This window comes from Belonocnema kinseyi, chromosome 4 (genome assembly GCF_010883055.1).
Source record: "Belonocnema kinseyi isolate 2016_QV_RU_SX_M_011 chromosome 4, B_treatae_v1, whole genome shotgun sequence".
In the NCBI taxonomy this organism is placed as follows: domain Eukaryota; kingdom Metazoa; phylum Arthropoda; class Insecta; order Hymenoptera; family Cynipidae; genus Belonocnema; species Belonocnema kinseyi.
Window position 1 is genome coordinate 46,850,606 of NC_046660.1, and position 27,422 is coordinate 46,878,027.

The 27,422-nt window shown below is 24.1% G+C and overlaps 2 protein-coding genes across 2 annotated transcripts in view; one reads left to right on the forward strand and one right to left on the reverse strand.

Annotated features, from left to right (window-relative positions):
• The first annotated feature begins 6 nt into the window (after window positions 1-6).
• On the forward strand, window positions 7-5,628 carry LOC117171784. Its single transcript, XM_033359393.1, has 4 exons — window positions 7-558; window positions 635-748; window positions 4,886-5,042; window positions 5,205-5,628. Exons 1-4 carry the CDS (start codon window positions 238-240, stop codon window positions 5,411-5,413), a joined length of 801 nt encoding a protein of 266 aa, XP_033215284.1. The 5' UTR covers window positions 7-237; the 3' UTR covers window positions 5,414-5,628.
• A 10,608-nt stretch (window positions 5,629-16,236) lies between these two features.
• The window catches only part of LOC117171578 (pre-mRNA-splicing factor Slu7), a 25,623-nt gene continuing 14,437 nt past the window's right edge, over window positions 16,237-27,422 (reverse strand). The window contains exon 4 of the mRNA XM_033359021.1: window positions 16,237-17,295. Within this exon, the coding sequence (XP_033214912.1) occupies window positions 16,371-17,295 (925 nt within the window). The 3' untranslated portion in view covers window positions 16,237-16,370. The remainder of the gene's footprint in view (window positions 17,296-27,422) is intronic.

Here is a 27,422-nt window from a genome sequence, read left to right on the forward strand (position 1 = left end):
CAAACAGAAAATGCAAAATGGCGTAATTTGATGTTTTCATTCCATATGCCGCGTGGAATTCTAACCTCAAGTTAATGGTTTAATTCTTTTTTGACTAGCAATGATAACAGATTTCGATGCTAGAAATATATTTAATTCAGTGCGAAATTTGTCATCCTTGCTAATCAGTTATTCACATAACGATTGTGTTCATAAAGTCAAGTTTGAAGTGTTTGAAGTGAATTCAATTTCGTACGAATGAAATCGGAAACGGTGCAGAATCAAATGAATCATTTGAGTTTGGATGATTCGACCTCAGAACTAAATAAAAAAATAAATGATTCTATGGTAATCATGGATTCCAATGATAACTCGGATTCTGTGCACGAGAAAAAGGTTCGCAAATCGATTACTTTGAATCTTGAAGCCCAGCCTCCCACACCGACTTCGAAATCTTTAAATTCAACTCCAAAGGGAATTTTGAAAAAATCCGAGAACAATGTAGCACACGAAACTGGGAGAGATTATTATCAAAAAGTTCAGGAGAAAAGTTTAACAGCTAAGCCGAGACCACATAATGTAAGTTTTTTTGGTTATGTTTCTGTACCGTCTTATTAGAATATTTTTTATACTTTGTTTTGTTTATATTTTTCAGTTAGATGAACTTGTAGATGTAGAAGGATTAGTTTCTTGTTCCATCAAGAATACTTTTAGTTTGGAACAACTTAGTGATGACGACGAAATCTGGTTAATGGATATGCCAAAAAGGGTATGTAAGAAAAACGATAAATAATTTTTACGAAATGTAAAAGGAATTTTATAAACGTTTAAAAAAAAATCTGTCCAAATTTGATTTCAACCGTTTTTTAAAATAATTAGTTGAATTGTTATTTTTTTCAATTATTATATCATTCAGTTTAAAATGCGCATTTCGAAAATCTTACACTTCAAAAATGTTCTATTTTAGTATAATTTTTAATCTTACATTTTAATTGAAAGAATTTTATAATGCAGTTTTAAAGACTTCAACAATTTAAAATTAGAATTTTTAGTTAAATTGTTAAATTTTTACGTATAAATAAGAGTTGAATACCTATTATTTTTAGAAAAAAATCGAGTAAGGTAAAGCAATATTTAGAAGCTTCAAAAAAGTTCGAAATTAATTAAAAATTTGAAATAATTTCAAATAATTAACACGATGAGAATTCTGAAAAGCTTCAGAAGAATAAATAAACTCTCCTTGGACAATTGAAAATGATATTCTATTTTGAAAAATGAATTTTAAGAGAATATTTAAAAAGAATTAGAAAGATGAAAAAAATTACCAAAAATTTATGTTGAAGATTTTTAGGTAATTTTTTTCACTTGGCAGCAATATAAAAAAATGCATAGGAACAATTTTAGAAAAAAATTGAATCATTTACAAAGATTTTTAGAAGTTCTGAAAAAATGTTAGAAATAATTTAAAATTTGAAGAAATGTAAAACAAAATGTAGATTTTTCAAGTTTACGAAATAAAATTTTGAAGCATTTTAAGGATTTTTAAACTGTTTAAAGTGAAAACAATTTAACTTTTAATTTAAGAAGTGTTAATTTTATAAAAAAATGTAATGGTTCCATTTTTCTTAAATTACTTAAAATGGTATCATTTAAAAAATTGATGTCAAAAAATGCTAAAAATGTTAAAATAATTATTATTTGTAAGTTTTAAACTATTTTGTTTAAAATTCATACTTTTGGGTCCAAAATTCAACTGTTTTATTGAAAATTCGTGTTTTTGGCATGAAAATTCCATCATTTGGTTGCATTTTTTTCTTGAATAAAAATTTGTTTTGTTTGTTGAAGATTCGTCTCTTGTTGTTCTTGAAATATAAAATATTACATTTTTCATTTTGAGAATTTTTTTTCTCTAAAATTTAACTGTTTTTTTTTACATTTATCTTTTTGGATAGAAAATTCGTCTTTTTGAATTGAAAAGTAATATTTTTTGGTTGAAATTTAATATTTTTAAATTAAAATGTCTACTGTTATACTTATGGTTTAGAATTCGTCTCTTTTGGTTGAACATTTATTTGTTTTGTTAGAAATTAAACAATTTGGTTAAAAGCCATCCGTTTTGTTTGAAAATTTAACTGCGGTCTTGAACATTCGTCTTTTTTATTTAAAAATTTCTACTATTTGTTTAAAAATGAAACTTTCTGGTCAAAAAGTAAATTTTTGTTAAAAATTGATACTTCGGGGTTAAAAATTCATTTCTTTAGAAAAAAATTCATCTTTGGCTTGAAAATTCTAAAATTTGGTAGAACTTTAAACTATTTAGTTAAAAATTCAACTTTCTGGTAAAAAAATTAACTGTTTTACTGAAAAATTTTGGTTTTGGCTTGAAAATTCCATAATTTGTTTGCATTTTTTTCTTGTCTGTAAAATATTTCTTGCTTGATAATTAGCTGTCTTTCTTGAGTATTCAAAATTGTAATTGCTTGTAAACTCAACGATTTGGTTGAATTTTTTTCTTGACTGAAAATTTGTTTCTTGAAAATTCATCTTTTTGCTTTAAATATTAATATTTTTTTAGTTAAAAATTCAACTTGAAAACTGGTCAAAAATAATTGTGATTTGTTTGAGCATTCCACTATTTTGTTGAAAATTCGTCTTATTTTGTTGTTGAAATATCAAATATTGCATTTTTTATTTTAAGAATTTTTTTCTCAAAAATTCAACTGTTTTTTTAAACATCTTTTTGGATAGAAATTTCGTCCTTTTGAATTGAAAAATAATATTTTTTGGTTAAATGTTACTGGTAAAAACTGAAATTTTTGTGAAAAATTGATACTTCGGTGTTAAAAATTGATTTTATTAGAAAAATACTTTATCTTTGTCTTAAAAATTTCAAAATTTGGTAGAACTTAAAACCATTTAGTTAAAAATTAAACTTGTTGGTAAGAAAATTAACCGTTTTATTGAAAATTTACATTTTGTGGTTCAGAATTTCACTTTATTGTAGAAAAATCGTCTTTTCGGTTTGAAAATTTATATATTCAGTTAAAAATCCCCCTTTTTGTGGAAAATTCGTCTCTTTTCGACTAAAAGTTCAAATATTTGGTTGAAAATTCGTCTTTCTGGGTTGAAAATTTAAGTTAAAAACTGTTTGGTCGAAAATAATAGGGTTTTGGTTGAGCATTCAACTATTTTGTTGAAAGTTCGTTTTTTGTTGTTGAAATATCAAATATGACATTTTTAATGTTGAGAATTATTCTTTTTTTTCTCGAAAATTCCACTGTTTTTTTTTCTTACATTCATGTTTTTGGATAGACAATTTGCCATTTTGAATAGAAAATTAATATTTTTCGGTTGCAATTTAATATTTTCAAATTAAAATGTCTGTTATACTTATTCTTCCAAATTCGTCTCTTTTGGTTGAAAATTTAACTGTGGTGTTAAAAACTCGTCTTTTTTATTTAAAAATTTCTACTGCTTGGTTAAAAATTCAAGTGCTTTGTATAAAATTCCACTGTTTCGTTAAAAATTGATTTCTTTAGAAAAATAATTTGTCTAGCTTGAAAATTCCAAAATTTGGTAGAACTTAAAACTATTTAGTTAAAAATTAAACTTTTTAGTAAAAAAATTGTTTTATTGAAAATTTACATTTTGGAGTTCATAATTCCAAATTATTGTAGAAAAAATCGTCTTTTTGGTTTGAAAATTTATATTTTTAGTTGAAAATTCAACTTTTTGTGAAAAATTCGTCTCTTTTTGTTTATAAGTTGAAATATTTGGTTGAAAATTCAACTTTTTGGGTTAAAAATTCAACTTAAAAACTGTTTGGTCGAAAATAATAAAGGTTTGCTTGAGCATTCAACTATTTTGTTGAAATTTCGTTTTTTTTTCTTGATAATTCTACTGTTTTTTTCTGACATTAATCTTTTTGGATAGGCAATTCGTGCTTTTGAATATAAAAGTAATATTTTTTGGTTGAAATTTAATATTTTTAAATTAAAATGTTTACTGTCATACTTATGGTTCAGAATTCGTCTCTTTTGGTTGAAAATTTAACTGCGGTCTTAAAAAGTCGTCTTTTTTATTTAAAAATTCAACAATTTTGGTATAAAATTCAACTGTTTACTTGAAGATTCAAGTTCCTTGTATAAATTCAAGGGTTTTGTAAAAAAATGGTAGTTTTCGCTAAAAAATTTAACTGTCTTTTAAAGACTGAAATGTTTCTTGAAAATTTATACGTCAGGTTTAAAAATATAACTCTTTAAATAAAAATTCGCCCTTGGCTTGAAAATTTCAAAATTTGGTAGAAATTTAAACTATTTAGTTCAAAATTAAACTTTCGAAGTAAAAAAAATTAACCGTTATATTGAAAGTTCACATTTTGGAGTTCAAAGTTCAATTGTATGTAGAAAATTCGTATTTTTGGTTCAATCATTTTTTTTGTAAGTTGAATATTCAACTATTAGGGTAAAAATAAACTTTTTGTGAAAAAATCGTCTCTTTTTGATTGAAAGTTCAAATATTTAGTTGAAAAATCGTCTTTTTGAGTTGAAAATTCCACTATCTTTATTGAAAATACAGTATATTTTAAGCGCTTCCAAATATTTATACTTTTTGTTTCAACTATTTCTCTGTTTGACTAGTTTTTTTTTTATTCATCTTTTTGGGTTGAAAATTCAGTATATTTTGAGTAAAACACTTAGGAACATGCCACGCACATTTATTTTATTAAAAAGAATTTATTTGCCTATTTTCGTGAAAAATCCTATTATTTTTTGCCCTTGTCTTGAGTAAATTTTCGGGTTTTAAGCCTGAAATAATTTTTTTCATCATATTTTACATTTATAAATGCTGTAATTGATTTTTTTTTTAAAGAGTATCGTCTTCACGAAATATTTTATTTTTGCAGATTAAACCAGCACTTCTCAGTGGGCAGGTTTTATCGTTGACCGACAAAACTAAATTAAAAGTAGGAAAAGAGCGTTACACTGGAATTCATCGTGAGGTTAAAGGTGTTCTAACTTGTGTATTTAGCAGCGAAAAGGGTTTATTATCCAACAAAATTGGTAATTAAATAGAAATTACGTCACATTAACTCATTTTCAATAAGAAACCTTAAATTAAAATGAAAAATCTTTCAAGTTGCAATGATTTTCATTTGAATTTAATCTTTAAATTTCACGAGCTCTTCTATAACCACTTGAAAAAAATTATCTTTACTGTTTCAGTGAATATAAAACCCGTAGGAATGATTCAGTTGAGGCAGAAACTCACCACGATTCCTAAAACGAAACCAGAATGTACAAAAAAGACAAAAATACCTTTGCCACAAAATATTAGACACAGAGATCCTTTTCACGGAGTAGTGAAAAAAGGAAATAATTACGCGGACGGCACGAATATTAAGATAGAAATCGAACCAAGAACAGAAAGATGATGAAAGCTAATTCGGAGCTTTATTCACAATTCAGCTGAGATACTGTACAAAACGGCACAAGTTTCATATATTTTATATTAAGTTTTCTTTGAAAATAATTTCAAGTCTTTGATATAGTAAGTAGATTTATATTTCAGTCATTGGTAATTTAGTCGAACAAAAAAGTGAAATGAAACTTATGTTCGAAGCTTTTTAAATAAAAGGATATAAGTTTAGATCGTCATTTATTTAGTGTTCTAAAGAGTTTCAGTGTACGGTATTTTCTATATTTATTAATAATAAATTACTTAAATTTTGTGGTATCTAGGGTGGCCGCTGAACCGGAAAACCAGGACATGACCGGGAATTTATTTTTTGACCGGGAATCTTATAAATTTTTGGAAAAAAAAATCCTGCCAACTTTGATTATAACCATTTTTTAAATAATTAGTTTAATTTTTATCTTTTTCAATTATGATATCATTCAGTTTCGAAAACGTAATTCCCAAATCTTTCGCTTTAAAAATTTTTCATTTTAGATTTTTATTTTTTAAGCATGAAGTTTTAAATACTTAAACAATTAATATTTTGAAGCGTTTAAAATTGAAGATTTTTGAAAAAAAATTTTTTAGTTGACCAACTGTGAATATACATTAATGATTTCTTGAATTGAATTGTACTTTAATATTTAAGAAGTAAATAATAATTGATTTTACAAGACGATTCGGAATCATTTCACAATTTCAGAATGTCAAGATTTTAAGGGTAAAAATTAACTGTTTTAATTGGAAAGACTCGTTAGTTAAACAAATTTCAACGCCCTATTGAAACTTTATAAACTATTTTTAATTTTTAAATAACTTCAAAATAATATATTTATAATTAAAGGCATTTATTTAATTTCAAATATAATTTTATTCCGAAACATTCCATTTATCAACCATGCAATTACAAAATTTTTAATTAAGAAAAGGAACATTAGTACTTAATATTTAGAAATACCTGACTGTTTAAAATGAGTAACTATAAACTAAATATTCGAAACTAAACAAAAAAAGTAACCTTTAAACTTTAAAATTTTAATTATTCTATCTAACCAAATTTAATTTGTAATAAAAGTAGTTAAATTTTGAGGTATAAATAACAATTGAACATCTATTATTCTTAGAAAAAAATTTCAGTAAGCTGAAGAGATATTTAGAAGATTTGAAAAAATTCAAAATTACTTTAAAATTTAAAATAATTTAAACAAATTGTCTATGTGTATCGAAAAAATTCGACTATTCGTACAAAAATTAGTGTGCAAATAGCCCAAGGCCTAATTTAAAACATAATATAGATTTCAGCTGATTTAGAATAAAAAATTTAGAAGCTTTTTAAGAATGTTGACAGACTTCAGAAGAAGAAAAACCATTTCCTAGGAAAATTGAAAATCATTTTTTATCTAAATAAACTAGTTTTAAGAGAATGTTTAAAAAGATTTAAAAAGATTGGAAAAATTGTTAAAAATGAACGTGGAATAATAATTCTGACTGAGGACCGGGAATTTAAAAATTCTAACTAATTCCGAGCTAGTATTGGAAATTTTCGAAAAGGAAAAAAAATCTGAATTGGAACAGGAATTTTCTCCAAAGAATTTTAATTCTGAGTTGAAGTAGGGAATTTTCAAATTTCTAACAATTCTGAGTTGAAATTGGTATTTATTCAAAAGAATTATAGTTTTTCTTGGAACAGGGAATTTAAAAATTAAAATAAATTCTCAGCTGCGACAGGGAATTTTTTAAAAGAATGAATTATAATTCTAAGTTGAAACAGGATATTTTCGAAAGAAAATAAAATTACTAATTTGAACAGGCTATTTTACAGAAAAAATTCCAATTCTTACAATTAGTTGAAATGGAGAATTTTCTAAAAGAATAAAAATTCTGGATTTGAACGAGGAATTTTTCTAAAAGAATTAAAATTTCCTATAGGAAATTTTTGATCAATTCCGAACTGGAATTAGAATTTAAATTTTCTTAAAATGGTATAAATTTGAACATTCTTAAATTCATTAATTGATTCTTCAATTTAGAGCATTCAAAATGATAACGTGGATTTATATTTTTAGAACTGAATCTGAATCTTTAAACTCTACAATTGATAAAAATATCAAATTATGAATTTGGTAGTTAAACTGCTTTTAATTTTAAATTGTTCAGTTGAAAAGTATTAGTAGGTTTTATTTTATGCGTGTAAAGTATTGAACATTTAAATACAAAATGTTTGAATGAAACAACTTTTAAACTTCAATTTTCTAAGTTTAAAATTCAAGAGTTTAACTTTGAGTGTTTTTATTTACAGTTTAGTTTTTATTACTTCGAATGGAACAATTTTTAGATTTAGCGTTCGATTTTTCAAATGTCATTCTCCGTGAAAAAACCGGGAATTTTTTTCTGCGATTAAAACTGTCAGCTTGATATCCCAATTTATAAATTCTTTTATGTATGAAACTAACCAACTATGCAACTAGAAGATTAATAATAACTTTCATAATTTAGAAAACGGATGAATTACGAAATACGGGAAATCTGCCGATGTCACAACTCGGGAGAGACTTTGCAATATTTCTCGCATTATTTAAAATTCTACAAATTGTCATGGTCAAAGTAACAATGACTTTTGATTTGAAAAAAATACATCTTTTAGTAAAAAAACGTATCCAGCCCTTTTAAATGTCACTTGATACTACATATACTTCTTAATAATATATTTTTAGATTGATTTGTGGAGGTTTGGAATTTTTAATTACAATATATTGTTGTTTCAAATTCAAAAATTCAAAATTTTAGGACCATTTCGCTATTAAATGTTTCGAAATTTTATATCAAAGGCCTTGGTAGTCAGTTTTGAATTTAATAATTTTGGATATAAATATAAAGCAATTTTTGATTGAAAATTTTTAAACTGTACATTTTCAAATAATGAAATCATAAAAGAACAATATTATTTTGTATTCTTTACTTTAATATTTAATTTTATATTTAAGATCTTAAAATTCTTCGATTCTTAGTTGAAAGTTTAAACAAATAACCCATTTAAAATTGAAAAATATTTTATTTTTTGAAAATTTCTAGAATAAATGATTATTCTAAAGGAAGGTTTGAAATAAAAAAATTTGGTTTAAAATAAAAAACGATGAAAATTAATCTATCGGAAATTGATGAATTAGCAAAAGGACACTTTCGGTTATTGTAAGTAGTTACAATTTTATTTTTTTGAATTTTTATTAACAACACTATATTTTTAATTTTTTTTCCTTTTAAGGTTTTAATTTTCAATTAAAATTGAATTGGTTAAATTTTGGAAATTATTATTAGCAATTTGAATATTATTAATTTTTAAGTAATTTTAGTTTACTTACAATAATTTTGGGAGTATACATTTTTTGATTTTTAACGTTCCCCATTTAAAATTACTATACATTGCAAAAGATTTTATTCTAAATAATTTAATTCATTTTTCATTTTAGAAAACGTCTTCTGATAAGTTTTAATGCTAACTTGCTAATTTAGTTTTCAATATTAAATTGTCAAATTGTAATCGCTTTGAATTCAAATTATTCAAATTTAAAAGTCTTCAATCTTCAATTATTTATTTCGAAAGCTTTCAATTATAAAGAATACAATGTCAATTACTCTGAATTTTAAACTATCCAATTTCCAAAATTTGAATCTTAAATATACAATTTTTAATGTTTTTACATTGTCATATTTATAAGCTTTTTTTTTATTTTTAGCGCTTCGACTTATAAATTATACAATTCAAATCCTTTTTCTATTTAAATTGTCCAAAATCGTTGGTATATATTTTTTTTAATTTCAAGAGCTTGCAATTCGAAATTATTCATTATCAACTATTATTTCAAAAATATTTAAAATCTTATATTAAAAAATTAGTTTAATAATCAATGTTTGAATTTGCATATTTTAATGTTAGTAAATAGAAATTCAGAGACAGGAACGTGCGTGTGCAGTTGTGCAAAGAAAGTTAATTTTTTTATAACCGGGAGAAATCACGAATATTCACCGGGAAAACCGGGAGACAAAAATTTAAAAAGAATTGGATAGTAGAAATTGGAAAGTAGAATAGTCAAAATGTTCGCAAATTTTACAAAATAGTTTTTTTTTTTTAATCCAAAAAATGATTTTTAAACAAAAAATAGAATAATTAAATTTTCTGTTGAAAAACTCAAGTTCCAAATCAAAGAAATTAATAATCAACTAAATAATTCAAGTTTAAACCCAAAATATCAATTTTCTACGAAAAAAAGTATACAGTTTCAATAAAATATATAAATTTAAAATTAAAAAAGATAAATACAGCTTCAGTTAAAAAAATAAATTTTTAACTAAAAAGAAACGAATTTTCTGCCAAAGAAATTAATTTTCAAACCAAAATATGAATTTTCTATAAAAAAAAAACGAATTCTTAATAATTTTTTTTAAAGAAATGAATTCTTAACAAAACATAGAATAGTTAAATTTTCTACAAAAGAGAAGATTTTTTAATGAAAAAAATTACATCATATCAAAAAATGTAGATTTTCCACAATAAATGCAATAGTTAAAGTGAAATTCGAACTAAAATAATAAAACTTCACCTAAACAAATTTAATTTCCAACTAAAAAGATAAATATTCTACCATAAATAAAATACTTTAAGTTTTCAGTTAGTAAAATAAATTTTCAACCAAAAAATAAATTCTCCATAAATTAGTTTTATTTTTCATAAAAAAATGATTTTTCGCCCAAATAAGAATAATTAAATATTCAGTTAAAACAATCAATCTTCAAAATAAAAAAAAGGAATAACCAACTAAATAATTCAATTCTAACACAAAAGATGAATTTTCTGCCAAAAAAGATATAGTTTCGATAAAATTAATAATTTTCAACTAAAAAAGATAAAACAAACCAAAACTAGAATAGTTTAATTTGAAGTTAGAAAAGTAAATTTAAAAAAAAACAAAAAAAAAACGAGTTTTCAGCTAAATTAATTAATTTTCAACTAAAAAGAAACGAATTTTCAACCAAAGAAATTACCTTAAACTAAAAAGATCATTTTTCTACAAAAAATAAAATATTTAAATTTTCAGTTCGTAAAATAAATTTTTAACCGAAATAAAAAATATTTCCAGTTACAAAAATGAATTCTAAATAAGGAAAAAATTTATTTTCAAATAGAACGATCAATTTTCAACCAATACAATTACTTTTCTAGCAAAATAGATGAATTTTTAACTAATTATTTTATTTTCAAACAAACAAATGAATTCGTGAGAAAAAAAAAAGAATAGTAGTTAAATTTTGTATAAAACACCACATTTTTTAGCGAAAAAGATTACATTTCTATTAATAATTGTAAATTTTTCATAAAGAATGGAAGAAGTAAAATGAATTTTCAACTGAAATGAAGAATCTTCAACTAAAAAATTTAATTTTAAATTAAATACATACATTTCCAACTAAAACGCTAAATTTCCTGCCGAAAATAGTTAAATTATCAAACATAAATTAATTTTAAACTGAAAAGATGAAGTTTCAAATAATGAGAGTGCTCTTCCACTAAAAAAAGACGGATTTTCAACAGTAAGTTTAATTTTAACCCAGAACAGATAAATTTTCAACTAAAAAAAGAATAATTAAATTCTTAGTAAAAAAAGTGAATTTTCAATTATATCAACGTAATTTTTCAACGAAATAGTATAACTTTCAACCAAGAAGGTTAAATTTATATAGAAAAAAAATGAATTTTCTACAAAAAAAAAGGAATCTTTACTTTTCCGTTTAAAAAATTAATGATAAATAATTTAAAAAAAACTAATTTTAAATCAAAAAGATCAATTTTCAACCAAGAAGATTAAATATTATCCCAAAAATTCGAATTTTCAATAAACTACAGTGATTTTAAACCAAATATTTACGAGTTAAATTTTAAGTAAAAAAAAAAATTTTTAAAAGAAAACATAATTTTTAACAAAATATTAAATGAAAAAAGAGTTGCAAATTAAAATGATGAATTATCGACAAAATAAATGATTTTTTAACAAAGTAGTTCCACCTCCAACTAGGTAGTTGAATGTTTAACTCAAAAAGTATAAATTCTCAATGAAAAACGTGATATTAGATATTTCAATAAAAAAAATGTTTGTTTTATACAAAAAATAATTGAATTTAACCAAAAAAAGATGTATTTTCAACTAAAATGATAAATCTTCAACAAAAATTTTTAAATTTTTAATGAAGTAGATACATTTTCAACTAAAAAACTAAATTTTCTACCAAAAATAAAAGACTTTAATTTTCAGTTAGTATTATGTCAACAAAATAGGTCAATTTTCAAACACATAAATTAATTTTAAACCAAAAAGATGAAGTTTCAATTAATGAGAGTACTTTTCCACAAAAAGACGGATTTTCAACAAATAGTTGAATTTTAACCTAAAACCGATCAATTTTCATAAAAAAAATAGAATTAAATTTTCAGTAAAAAACTTAATTTTCAATAAAATGAAAGTAAATTTTCAACGAAATAGTATAACTTTCATCCAAGAAGATTACATTTCTGTCAAAAAAAGATGAATTTTCTACAAAAAATGGAAGTTACATTTTCAGTTAAAAAGATTAATTATTAATAATATAAAACTAATTTTCAACCAAAAAGTCCATTACTTTTTAAACCAAGTATTTGAATTTTTAAAGGCATTTTTAAACAAAAAGAGAAATTAGTTACTAAGAAGCTTAAATATTCTCCCAGAAATTCGAATTCCCAATAAAATACAGGGATTTTAAACCAGATATTTAAATTTTCAACTCCAGAACATATATTTTCAACCAAACATTTACGATTTAAATTTTCATTAAAAAAAAATAATTTCAGTAGAAAACATAATTTTTAACAAAATAATAAAATATTAAACGAAAAAAGGGTTGCGAATCAAAATGATGAATCATCGACAAAATAGATGAAAAAAGGTATGAATTCTCAACGAAAAACGTGATATTTGATATTTCAATCAAAAAGGATTTTAAATTTATACCAAAAATAGTTAAATTCAACCAAAAAAGATGAATTTTCAAAAAATACTTTTGAATCCTCAAACAGAAGAGGCTAAATTTCAGCCAAATAAATGCGATTTTTAAATCCTTTGAAACTAAACTTTAAAATCCCGTCAAGTCAGTAGTGATTCCTTAAAATCACTTGAACTCTTAGAAATCCTGTAAGATTTCTTGATAATCCTTAAACGCTTCCGATTTTTTTTTAAATCTCTTGAAATTCTTGACAATTATTTGAAATCTTTTTTCTAAGTTTCTCGAAATTGACTTAAATTAATTCAAATCTCTTATGGTAGGATCTTTTACATTTTCTTAAATTCCTTTAAATCTCTTTAAAATCCTTAAAATCTTTGAACTTTTTCAAATTCATTAAAATCTTTTTTAATAACTTTTCAAAAAGTCCCTTGAAATTCTTTAAGACTTCTAAAACTGTCTTAAAATCTTACAAAATAACTTGTAAATCCTTCAACCTTTTTGAATTATTTTTGAATTAGTTTTAAATCCTTTAAAAAGAAACTTGAAGATTCCGCCAAGTCCCTAATAATTCCTTGAAATCACATGAATTCTTCGAAATCTTGCAATATTTTTTAAAAATCCTTAAAGTCCTCCGATTTTTTTTAACTCTCTACAACTTCTTTGAAGTAATTTGAAATATTGTAAAATTGACTAAAATTAATTCAAATCTTTTAAATCCAAAATCCTTTAAATTTTCTTAGACTCCTTAAAAATCTCTTGAAATTGCTTAAATCAATCAATTTCTTTAAAAACCTTGAAATCTTCAAAAATTGATTACATCTGTTTTAATAACTTTTCAATTACTCGCTTGTCTTTCTTTAAAATCCGTAAAACTAGTAATTTCTGAAAATCACTTGATTTCTTAGAAATCCTTAGTCTTCCGAATTTTTTGGAATTCCTTTCAACTTCTTTGAAATCATTTTGAAAATTTAAAAATTGAGTAAAATCTCTTAAAATCCTTAAATTTGTTTAGATTTCTTAAAATCCCTTGAAAATCCTTAAATAACTTAATTTCAAAAAAATTGAAGTATCTTAAAATTTATTAAAATCTTTTTAAATAACTGTTTAAATAGCTTTAAAATTAATCCTTTAAAAGAAAATCTTAAAATCAAATTCTTTAGTTTTTGTTTGAACATCCTTTAGATCCTCCGATTTTTTTTTTAAATTCCTTCGACTTCTTTAAAATCATTTAAAATTTTCGAAATTGAGTACAGTTAATTAAAATCCTTTGATTTTTCTAAAATTCCTTTTAATATTAAAAAATTACATCAATTGAAATCTTTTTAAATTCATTAAAATCTTTTTAAATAACTTTTTAGTAACTCGCTTGACATTCTTCGAAATCACCTAAAGTGCCTTAAAATTTGAATCAAATTTCTTGCACATCCTGAAACTTTTTTGGATTCTTTAAAAAATCTTTAAAATTCCTTGAAAATCGTTCAGTTTTTCTGCATTCTTTTAAAATCCTTTCAAATTTTTTGAAATCGTTAAAAAATCTCTTGAGAAATCCTAAGATGAATATTTTAACCAAGAAGACAATTTTTTAAACAAGGAGATTAACTTTCAAAGAAAAACATCATGTTCTACAAAAGATAGATTTTTTATAAATACGTGTATATTAAACGAAATAGTTGGATTTTCAATTGAAAGAGGCAATTTTTCAGTCAAATACTTCAATTTTGAACTAAAAAGTATAATCTTTCAACAACAAAAGAAATAGTTAAATTTTCAGTTAGAGAAATTAATTTGTAACCAAACTGATGAATTTTCAACTAAAACGATAAATTCTCAACTAGAATCATTAAATTTGAAATAAAAAAAATAGTTTTAAACTAAAACAATGAATCTTCAAATGAAATTGTTAAACTTACAACGAATTCGACGAATTTTGAAATGAAAAAAGCTAATTTTTAAACGAAAAATTGAATTATTACATTTTCAGTAAAAAAAAAAAGAATGTTTAACCAAACCCTTAAATTTTTTACTAAAATTATGGAATATTCAGCTGGAATAATATTTCCATATTAAGTTGAAAAAAATTATTTTCTAGAAAAAAAGAAACAAATTTTCAATAAAATAGCTCATTTTTAAGAAAAGAAATGAATTTTTAAATATAAATGATGAATCTTCAATAAAAACATTAATTTTGATGAAGAGTTCATTTTTCAACCAAGCAAATTTATTTATAACATAAAAGATTAATTTTTATCAAACTTAATTTCGTTTTTTTTTTAACTGAAAATTTAACCGGTTCACTTCGGGTGGGAAATTTACATTTCTATTTCAAAATTTAACAAGTTGGATGTATATTTGTCTTTTTTAATCGAAAACTAATTTATTTAGTTCAAAATTCACGTATTTTGTTTAAAAAACCCGACTTTTTTGTTAAAAAATCGACTTTTTACAATCTAAAACCTACTTGTTTTGGTAGAAAATGATTTTTTTTCTTTAAAAGTTTATCTCATTGTTTAAAAATTCTTCTTTCCGGTTGGTAATTGAGGTATTCCAGTTAATTATTCATCGTTTTAAATAAAAATTCATCTTTTATGCTACAAATAAATTTGCTTGGTTGAAAAATAAACTCTTTTAATCAAGATTAATTTTTGTATTGAAGATTCATCATTTATATTAGAAATTCATTTCTTTACTAAAAAAATGAGCTATTTTATTAAATATTTGTTTCCTTTTTTTTTGTAGAAAATAAATTTTTTATTATTAAAAATCATTGTTTTAGTTTAAAAATCATTTTTTTATTTAAAATTTAATTATTCTAGTTTAAGATTCATCATTTTGGTTGCCAATTAATTTCACCAACTGAAAATTTAACTATTCCTTTTCTTGTTAAAAGATGATATTTTTTAGTTCAAAATTGAAGCGTTTGGTTGAGAATTTAATGTATTGTTTGAAAAATCTTTTTCGTAGAATAGTAATACTTTGTTTCAATTTCCGACAATTGGGCTGAAAAATTGCCTCTTTTAATTGAAAATTCAAATGTTTCGTTGAAATTAAAGTATTTTTAAAAAATCTTTTTTTTTTGTCTTCTTGAATAAAATTTTCAAGTATTCCAGTTAAACATATTTTAATAATTAATTCTTTATGTGAATAATTTTTCAATGAAGCCGTATTACCCACTTTAGTGTTCACAGCTGTCGATCGGAGTTGATCTATCTGACAAGTTGCGAATTTTTCACAGAAGGAAGGTGGCGGCGCTAGGAGCTTTTTCCAACTCCGAACTTTTCCGTCGCTTCGTCTGCTACAAGGCAGTCACGGAAAACTTAAAAGTACTGCTTTTCCTTAAAAAATAATTACTTCAAGGCACCCAACCGATATCGGCTCATATATTTTCTTCCTTCTCCCAAAATTTCGATATACTATCTTATTTAGTTTAAGAAAAAAGGGCGGATAAAATTAAAATTACAAGGTCAAATTTTGATTGCGTCACAGACTACCATTTACCCTCAGGGTTTCCCTGACTTTCTGGAATTATCTGATCTATAAAAACTCTGTAATTTAAAACAGTATATATTTATTTCCCTCTAGAATGTTTTTTTCAAAAATGTATGTAGTAATTATGCTAATTAAAATGATTATATTATAAAATAGTATAAAATTATTTTTTTAATGTAGTAATAAATGCTTTAAATTCTCTTAAATACTCTATAAATGCTCTCTTCAAACCTAAATGCTGAGCATATTCTCAAGAGCATTTCTTCAAAATAAATCCATGGGCATTCAAGAACTCTAAATTTATTACATTTATAATTAACAACTAATTTATTAGTACCACAATACTAATATTTCTATTGCCTCTAGAACTAGCATATGCAGATAACATAATAAAAATATGAATGAAGAATAAATAATTCTCAATCTGCAAAATGTGCCATCGGATCCTCTTCACGGGCTCTTTTAATTTTATAGGCTTCAGTTTCTTCAGCCGTGGGTTCTTTAACCTCATACATGCTGTGATAAGCTCTCTTCCTGTCTCCCAATTTCAACAACAATTCAGCTTCCTTCAACCGTTGTTCCTCCTTCTTGAGAGCCTCTTGCAATTTATCAGTCTCTTTGTCCCTCTTTTTGTTCCTCAACTTTTCCTTACGCCTCTTCTTTTTGCTCCTTCTCTTCTCCTTATTAATCTTCCTCTCAGTTTTCGTCCTCTTATCATTATCCGAAGAATCGTCACTGCTGCTTGACGAGGAATCCCTTTCACTAGTTCTATTGTCGCTGACTTTTTCCCCATCGCTCTCCTCCTTCTCTTCTTCTCTGACCACATGTTGGGAAACTTCTTTGTCTTCAACAGCAGCACTCGCCATTTCGGCCGCTTGTCTTCCGGATTCTCCGGTGCAGTAGGAATTTTTAATGAAGGCGTGACAACATTTGTATCCCCACTGTCCCGCCTGCCAATAAGATCCCCAGACGGATCTGTGATTATTTGGGAAAACGTCCTCTTCGTATTTTGAACGAATGACGGGACGTTCTTGACCTCGAAGAATTTTTCCGTCTCGTGAATAAACGATGTATTCTTCCGTCTGGGCCAATAGGAGAGGAGCAGGTGGAACATTGAGGTGTTCCTCGCCTCCGTAAGTTTTTATAATACTGTCCCTAGCGTTATTTTTGAGTGCGACTTTATTTTTATCGTACTCCTTTTTCAAGAGTTCGAGTTTGGTGGGCTCGGCTAGAAGATGGACATCCAAGCCACGGTGTGAAGCGTCCCAGGCAAATATTTGGGCATTTGCGTGCTCTTGAGTGTCTCCGGAAAAACGAGCAAAGTTTTCACCTTGGTAGTCCACCCTAAGAAGAAGAAAATTGTTTAATCAGTATGCTATTCGGGGTGGGCAAGTTACTTTTTTTTTTAATAACTAGTTACAGTTACTAAAGTAAATTCAAGTTCGCTCAAAAGTTACTTTTTTCACTTCCTTCATTTTCTAATTTAAGAACCAAAATAACTGAGATGATAATTCATAAAAACTTAATTTAAAAAGAAATATACACCAGTTAAAATAGGATTTTCAGTCACCTTTTTTATCCAAACAATTGTATTCTGGGAATCCAACGACCTTGAAAACCTGGAGTTCTCTTTTAAGTATTTTTAAAACTTTGAAAACCTGGAAATCTCCTCGAATTTCTAACGAGAACTTTGAGTTTTTTGTTTTACTTTTAAAACAGTTTTCGAGAGGTTGACCACTCGGTTTTTGAGTATACATCAGATTTCAAAAGGTTAGAAAATAATTATAAATATTTAAAAGCTTCTATAATATTTAAAAGGATTTTGAACATTTCAAAAAGATGGCGTGTAGACAAAATTTCAAATATTTACAAAGGTGTCAGAAAAATTTCACAAATATTTCAAAGAATTCATAAGGATTTCAGAAGATTTCAAGAATTTTCAAGATTTCAAAAAGGACATATAACACCAGATTTAAAAGATTTTAATCAATTTCCAAAAGGTTTCAATAAATTTGAGATTTCAAAAGATTTCTAACGAACACAAAATACTTCGAAACATTTTAAAGATTTTAAATTATTTCAAATTTGGTTAGTAGATTTCAAAAGATTTCAAAGGTTTTACAAAGATTTCAAAATAGTTTATAAAGATTGTAAAGATTTAAAGGATTTCAAAGACTTTACCAAAAATTAAAGAATTTAATAAGATTTCACAAAGATTTCATAAAGATCTTACATTAAAAGATTTCAAAAGGGGTAAATTTCAACAGGTTTCAAAAATGTTTAAAGATTTTAAACTATTTTAGATTTGTTTAGGAGATCTCAAAAGATTTCAAAGATTTATGAAGATTTCAAACATTTCACTAAGATTTAAAAAATTTTATAAGATTTCAAGAATTTTAAAGATTTTGAAAAGGATATAGTAAATCAGATTTGTAAGATTTAGAATATTTCAAAGCTTCGCTATGATTTCAATTTTTCGTAAACATTTCAGAACATTTCCAAGATTTCATAAAAATTTCATAGAGATGACAAAAAAATACATGAGTTTCAAAGATTTACAAATATCTCAAAGGTTTTAAATAATTTCAAAATTTTTAGAATATTCAAAAACATTTAAAAATTTTACGAAGATTTAAAACATTTCACAAAGATTACATTTTTTTAGAAGATTTCAAGGATTTTAAAGAGTTTAAAAGGGGTAAAGTAAATTAGATTTCTAAGATTTCAGAACATTTAAAAGATTTGCAATAATTTCAAATTTGTTAAGAATATTTCAAAAGTTTTCATCAAAATTTCATAAAGATGTTAAAAGAATACAAGGATTTCAAAACATTCCAACGGTTTTGAATAATTTCAAAATGTTTAGAATATACAAAAGATTTCAAAGATTTTATAAAGATTTCAATTTTTTAAAAGACTTAAAAAATTTCATAGAGATCTAAAAAAAAGACAAGAATTTCAAAGATTTTAAAAATACACCAGATTTCAATAATTTCAAAATATTTCAAAGGTTTAAAATAATTTCAAAATTTTTAGAATATTCAAAATATTTCAAAGATTGTACAAAGACTTAAAACATTTCAAAAGGATTTTAAAATTTGCATAAGATTTCAAGAATTTTAAAGATTTTAAAAAGGATGTAGTAAATCATATTTTTAAGATTGCAGAATATTTCGAAGATTTGCAATGATTTCAAATTTTTTAAGAATATTTCATCAAAATTTCATAGATATGTCAAAAGAATACAAGAATTTCAAAGATTCCCAAAATGGTACACCAGATTCCAAAGATTAAAAAAAATTTCAAAGGTTTTAATCATTTCAAAAATTTTAGAATATTTAAAATATTTAAAACATTTCACGAAGATTTTAAAACTTTTAGAATATTTCAAGGACTTTAAAGATTTGCAATTCTTTCTAATTTTTTAAGAAGATTTCAAAAGATTTGATCAAAATTTCATTGAGCTGTCAAAAGAATACAAGAATTTCAAGGATTTAAAAAATAGTACAGTACACCAGATATCAAAGGTTTCAAAACTTTACAAAAGTTTAAAATATTTTCAAATTTTTTAGAATATTTCAAAAATTTTCACAAAGATTTCAATGATTTCAAATCAATACAAAATATGTAGGAAAAAAATCACAAGCATTTCAAAGAATTTATAAGTATTTCAAAAGATTTCAAGAATTAAAAAAATATCAAAGATTTCAGAACATTTCAAAGGTTTACAAATTTTCAATAGGTTGCAAGAAATTTGAGAAGATTTCAAAAGTTTTCATTGTGATTAAATGAACACAAAAGTTTTCACAAACAAAAATTAAAGAAAGATTTCACAAATATTTCAAAAGTTTTCACAAAAATTGCAAAGATTGCACAAAAACTGTAGAGGATTTTAAAAGACTTCACAAATATTTTAAATATTTCCTAAAGATTTCAAAAATTTCAAAGAGTCACAGGATTTCAAACATTTCACCAAAATTTTAAACGATTTCATAGTAATTTAAAGATTTTAAAGAATTTAAAAGATTTCTATGAATTCACAAAAATTTCACAAATTTTACAACGATTTAAAAAAATATTCCCAAAGATTTTACAAAGACAAATTATGTTGAAAAGAACTAAGAATTTGTTTATTTATTATTCTGTTGTCTTTAGAAACTGTTGGCCTTTAAAAAAATGAAATTTTTTATCTTTTAAATGTATAACAAACGGTTATTTGATTAGTTGGAAAGCGCTGGACACCCTGGTATTATTAACCAGCAAATATTAAATTTTTTTACCGGAAGAAATGAATTTTCAAGCCAAACGGACTAATTATAAACAAAAAAGTTACTATTCAACCAATTATTACTTTCTACCATAATAATTAATTTTTTTTTAATACATGATTTTTCAAACAAATGGTTAAACTTAGATACTAAAAATACTATTTTCAACAAAAAAAATGTTTAATCAGATATTTGAACTTTCTACAATTTTCAAAACCAAAACGCGAATTAAAAAAAAGTTAATTTTCAATCAAACTTGGACTTTCTACAAAAGTAGTTAATTTTTTAAACAAAATATATGAATTTTCAGCTAAATGATTGACATTTGTACCGAAAATATTAATTTTCCACACAAAAAAATTAATTTTATACCAAATAGTTGAATTTTCTACCATTGTTAAACCAAAAAGAGAAATTTTCTGAAAAAGAGTTACATTGATGACAAAAAAAAGTTAATTGTTAACCAAATAGTTGAATTTCATAGAAAAATATTTGCCCCCCCCCCCCCAACGAATTTGAAACAAAGTAGTAACATTTTCAACCAAAGAGATTGAATTTTCAACTAAAATTATTATTCTTTCAACAAACAACTGCATTTTTGACGAAGAAGATCAACTTTCAACCAAGAAGTTGATTTTTTAACCAAAAAAGACAAATTTAAAGAAAAACAGCTGAACGCCCATCAAACTTTTTTTTTACTAAAGGAGATAAATTTCCCAATCAAAATCAATGCTTCGAAAAAATATTTGGATTTTACACAAAAATGTTGAAAAAATACGAATTTTCACCAAAATATCTAAATCGTCAACCAAATCAAAATTATATTCTACCAAAAATTGATGAATTCTTAACGAAAATGCAATAGTTGATATTATTTCAACCAGAAAAGATTTTGACTGCAATCAAGCCAGTTGATTTGAACCAAAAAAGAAACGAATTTTCAACAAATAGTTGAGATTTACCTAAAAAAAGATATATTTCCAACCACAAATAAAATATTTTTTAATGTTATGGTCGTCGACCAGATAAATTCTTGTAAATAAATTGATGTTAATTATTTGTTGTATTCTGGTCAAAAATAAATATTGATTTTTAAAATTGTGAAAAAATGCTCTTTAAAATTTAAATATATACATATTTTATAAATACCTAATTATATATAAATAATGTTTAAAAAATCTTTTAAAGTAAATACAGATTTTAAAAAAGATTTAGAAAAAAGTTTAAGATCCCAGCGGAGCTTGAGAGTATATTTTTCACAATTTAAAAACTAAATATTTATAAAATATTGAATTTTGACCAGCAGACAAAAAACACTCTACATCAATTTATTCACAAATAGAATAGTTAAATTTTCTGTTAAAAATATAATTCTTAGCAAAACAAAATAAAAACGGATATTCAAAAATTAATCCGGAACCTAATAAATGCACTCATATGTCCTGCGACTGCAGATAAAGTAGAAGTCACTTTTATAAATTTCCGACAATTATAAAAATAATGAAAACTGGAATTTTACTCCGTTCTCGATCGGATACATTTTTTCAAAATCAATTAAAACATACGAAGAGAGGTTAAATTTGAGAAGTTTTTCTCAAACTTAGAAACTAAAACAGAGTGTGAACTGTGAAGCCAAACAATTTTCCATTTGATGCTTTGAAGCAATAAAAGCTGAGCTGCAAATTGAAGCATTCAAAATGGAACATTTGAATTTAAAACTTTTAAAACTTAAGTTTAAACGTTTTTTAATTAAACAATGTTGTATACAAATGCTGAATAATTTTCAGGTATAAAATAGAAGCAACTAAAACTTTTTAATTGAACAGTTTTAAATTAAATGCAATTAAAAGGCCAAATACAATATTTTTAACTCTTATAAATTATGGAGTTCAAAAATTCAGATTCATCGTCAACAATATAAATCCACATTCTCATTTTCAATGCTCCATCATATTGAAGAATCAACCAATGAATTGATAAATTAAAATTTTTTTTAAAAACATCAATTATTTTTATTTAAAATAGTTTTAAAATCCTTAAAGTTCTTCAAAATTTTATTTCAAAATCTTAAAAAATTCACGTGTTGTTTTAAATTGTTTCAAATTTTTAATTATTTCTTCAAAATTTTTGTTCAAAACTTCGAAACATCTTTCAAAATAATTCTAATTTGTCCTACACATTTTTTTTTTTAAATCCTGTAAAATAAAAAAATCTCCTCAAAATCTTCCACATTCACGTTTGATAATTTAGTAAAACTTTCCAAATATTTTTAGAAATTCGCTTAAAATTAATTTTTCATAATAAAAATTAATTTTCAATTTTCTTAGGAAATGGTTTTTATGCTTCTGAAGTATTTTAAAATTCCTAAAATGTTCCTAAATTTTTGGTTCGAAATCTGCCAAAATCTATATTTTATTTTAAATTAGACCGTGGACTATTTGCACCGGAATTTTGGTATAAATAGCCAAATTTTTTCGGTAAACGTAGGCTTAAAAATTAAATTTCTTGATATAGAACAATTAAAATTGTAATTTTCGAACTTCAGTTTAAAAAAATTTATAATTACTGATTTTAAAATTTCTATTATTATATATTTTTATATATTATGTTATTATTTCGAAGTTATTTAAAAATGGAAAAACATTTATAAACTTTCAATCGGGAGTTTACATTTAATTAAATAATAAGACCAGGGTGGCCGTTTTTTTCAAAGAAAAAAGTTCCCGGTCATTTTCTGGTTTTTTTTTCCAGTTTGCAAACATTTTTTACGGTCAATGATATTTAAAAAACTGCATAATTTTTTATTAAATTCAGTTAAACTGCCAAATTACAAATTTTGAATTTTTATCAAAGATTCAGCTTCAGTTCCAAAAATATAAATCCACGTTATAATTTTAAATGTATTTTAAGCAATTTTAAATTCTAAGTCCACCTCAGAATTGGTTAAAAATTGGATATTGCCTATTTAAATCCGAAATTTTAATTCTTTTCGAAAAGTTCCCTGTTTAAATCAACAATTTAAATTCTTTTCGAAAATTTTCCATTTCAACTAATTGTAAGAATTCGAATTTTTTGGAAAAATTCCCTGTTCTAATTCATAATTCAATTCTTTGCGAAAATACCTCGTATCAACACAGAACAATAGTTTTGCTAGACAAATTCAATTTTCCATTGGGAATTGTTATTGTCCTGGATAAAATCCAGTTCCGACTCAGAATTGGTTAAAAATGGAAAATTCCTTGTTCAAATCCGGAATTTTAATACTTTTCGAAAATTTTCCGTTTTTACAAAGAATTCAAATTTTTGTAAAATTTCCTGTTCCAATTCATAATTTGAATTTTTTTCGATAATGTCTCGTTTCAACTAAGAATTAGAATTCATTATAATAAACAATTCCCTGTTCCACTTCAGAATTTTGTTCCTTTTCGAAAATTTCCAGTGCTAGCTCGGAATTTTAAAAAATTTGAAATTCCCAGTTATTATTCTGAATGAATTCCAATTCCAACTATAAATTTTTAAAATATTGAAAATTCTCTGTTTAAATTATGTTAAATTATTTTAATTTTAAATAGTTTAAAAATCCTTAAAATTCTTGGAAATTCTATTACAATATCTTGAAATACCTACACGTTGTTTCGAATTTTTTCAAATTCAATAATATTATTAAAAGTTTTTCACAACTTCCAAATAACTTTTTAAATTATTCAAATTTAAAATAATTAAAAGAAAAATCTTTTTCAATTTTCCAAGCAATCTTAAAAAATGTTATTATTAAAAAGCTTTTAAATTTCATGTTGTTCCGTTTTAAGTATTATATTTATAATTACTGATTTTAAATATACAGTCAGATATTTCTAAATATTAAATAATTGTTTTTTTTTTTAAATGAAAAATTTTAAATTACGTGGTTTGAGAATGGAATATTTTATACTGAAATTTAATAAAAGCCTTTAATTACAAATATATTATGCAAAAGTTATTTTAAAATAAAAAATAGTTTATAAAGTTGTGTACAATCAATTATTATTTGTTTAAAAAATTTTAAAGTGCAATTCAAATTTAAAAATCGTTAATTAATTCATATTCACAGTTGATTAACTAAAATGTTTGTTATTAAAAATTTTTGATTTTAAACGCTTCTAATTTTTAATTGCTCAAGTATTTAAAACTGCATTTTTAAATTCTTTTAATTCAAATACGCATTCTAAATTAAATGATATTATAATTGAAAAAAATCGCAATTTAATTAATTATTCAAAAAACGGTCAAAATCTAAGTTGAACGGATTTTTTTTCTAAAAAATTGTAAAAGTCCCGGTCAAAAAATAAATTCACGGTCATTTCCCGGTCTGATAAAATTCCAATTAGTTTAAAGCTAAATTTTTTAATCGTTAACTGATTCCAAATCATCTTGTAAAATCAAATATTATTAACTTTTAAAATCTTAAAGTACAATTCGATTTTAAAAATCATTCATTAGTTTATATCAGGGGGGTGCTTCCACTGTACTGCCCAATGCAAAAAATGTGTCACGAGAGTTGAAAACGGCCATGTGGCGGCGCTAGTAGTAACTTTGTTCTACAAAACCATGCAGTATCATAGAAAAATTGCATAGAAATTACAAAATAAATATGAAAAACACTTTAAAATCAGTTTTTCTTCATAGTGTAGACTCAAGTAGTAAATCAGACTTATTTACTGACGTATTATTTTCTTTAATATAGGAAAAAGCGGCAAAATTGACATAGTTCAAATTTTTAAAAATTACATGGATATTTAGAAATTATAAAGAATAATAAAAAATAAATAACGAATACACTGATGAATGGAAAAATGCCGAAAATATATATTATTGTCGAATTATAAAATTTTACAAAATTCAAATAACGACAAGATTTTTAATGAAAAAAAAATAAAATCCCAAATTTCAAAATATCCAAAACAAAAATTCACCGACTTCAAGACAGACTTTTGAAATAAACGAATTATTAAGTTCGCGACAAATGTTTCAATTCCATAAATTTAGAATTGTGCAACATAGTTAATTGATTATTAATTTATAAGTAATTAATAGAATTATAAATAAAAATGAGAATTTCACAATTCGTTTATTTTATAATTCGGCCATTATTCTTCCTTTCGTTATTTTCTATTAGACCCGGATATTCAAACACTTTTAAATATAGTGATGAAGAGCTAATTTTATTTTTGTACTGTCGCTTTACAATACAATGCTACTATATAATAAATATAATTATTATATCTATATATGACAAAACAGGAATATGATAAATCCTTAAGTATTTTTTTCTATTACAATCAAATTGCCAACTCTTAACTTTGATATTTTTTAATCAATTAGACTTTGTAACGAAGCTAAAATTTTTTAACATTTGTATGTCACTCTTAAAGAAAGACCATTAACGAATATTTTTTTTATCTTTGGCAACACTTCAATTAATGGAAAATTATTTTTCGAAGTAAATCAATGTTGAAATTAAATTCCGAGAATTGAGATCAAGAAAATAATTAATATTATCTTGTTTTCAAATTTTTGGAAATATAATTTTCATAAGATTTTTGAGAAAATGTAGAAATTTTCTAATATTTCAAGGGTATTAAAAAAGAATCTGTACAAATTTAAAGAACTTATTTTATTGGAGAGGATTTTACAAAATATTATGAAAAATTCCAGTCTCTAAATTTAAAAAAATTACCTTACTATCTTCTAAATCTTTCCAGCAATTTTAAGAGAATTGGTTTATTCTCTTGAAAGCATTCAAAAATATTTTCAGTTCTACTAAATATTTCTTGAATTTACCCGACTTTTGTTCGTTTTTATTTTGCAATCTTACCTCTTACTTCATTGTTAAAATAAAAAGTTATTTAAAACTTTCACACGAATATAAGGAAAATTCTTTTTTTTTTTTAATTTTGCCAGACCTTCTAAGCCTTCTAATTTCTAAAAATTATTCAAATTTTTTCTGACTTTTTCATTTATCCTGAAAGATTTCAAAAATGGCCCTAAAATCTGTCAGCTTCTTGTTTGACCATTTTTGAAATATTCTAAATTATTTTTTAATTAATTAATTCAAATTAATTTTTCGAAATAAAAGATTATTTTAATTTTTCCTAGGAACCTGAAAAAATATCTTTCATTTTCGTGAAATTTTACAAAATTTAGAAAAAAAGACTTTACAAGTTTTATTTATTTTTGAATCGTTTAAAAACTTTTGAATATCTCTCAAACTTACTCACATTATTTTCCAAAATTATGTAATATGACAAAATTGCAAATTTTTGCTTTAATATCTTTCCAACCCTTTTTAAAAATTTAAAAATCTCCCATGAATTTCAAGAATTTTTTTCACACCCTGACATAATTCAGTTTACCCAAAACATTGGTAAAACTTGAGAAATTAAAAAAAAGATGGTCCCAACGTCTTCCATATTCTTCTAACCCACATTTTAAAATCTTTAAAACTGAAAATTATTCTTTTAAAATAACACCGAAACCATTTCTCCTCAGATCTTTCATAATTATTAAAAAGTTTCTAACTGTTTATTCGGGGTCTTCGGGTATTTTCATACCGGAGCGATAATTAATGGAAATGATTCGATAAAAAAAAAAAAGAAAAACACTTTTAGAAAAATCGACTGTGTCATTTTCACTAAACGTTTTCCATCAAAACTTTTCGATTTTAAAGGTTTCTAAATATCAATTATTTAAATCTTTAAAACTGTATTTTGAAATTCTTTTAATTAAAAAGCAGACTTAAATATGAAGAATCTGAAATAGAAAATGTTTAAAATCGAAGATTTGCGAATAACGCATTCTAAACTGAATGATATCACAATTGAAAAAAATATCAATTTAAGGGCATGTGACACAGCTAAATACCTATATTACCGACCTCACTTTTTCGGTTCACTGAATGTTTTTTTGAACCTAAGAACTTTTTTTGTAAATAAAATATCGAGCTGAAACTTTGGAAGATTTATTAGGGTACAATAAAGTACGTTTAGGTACTGCAATTTGGTAGGAACTTCACTGAAAATTATTTCATCTTTTTTCTGAACCTCAATATTTTTTGAACGTTCCAACTTTTTTTATACATAAAATATCTGTCTCAAACTTTGAGAAATGCAAGAGCCGAAAGAAAACTACGTTTAAGTACAAAGCTTAATAATAAAAGATGTAAAA

What these genes read in the sequence shown, in the direction of transcription:
- LOC117171784 (XM_033359393.1), top strand. Translation starts at nt 238, where the DNA reads ATGAAATCGGAAACGGTGCAGAATCAAATGAATCATTTGAGTTTGGAT. An exon ending in TAATGGATATGCCAAAAAGG is followed by an intron (nt 749 to 4,885) that starts GTATGTAAGAAA and finishes TTATTTTTGCAG; the next exon opens with ATTAAACCAGCACTTCTCAG. An exon ending in TTTATTATCCAACAAAATTG is followed by an intron (nt 5,043 to 5,204) that starts GTAATTAAATAG and finishes TTACTGTTTCAG; the next exon opens with TGAATATAAAACCCGTAGGA.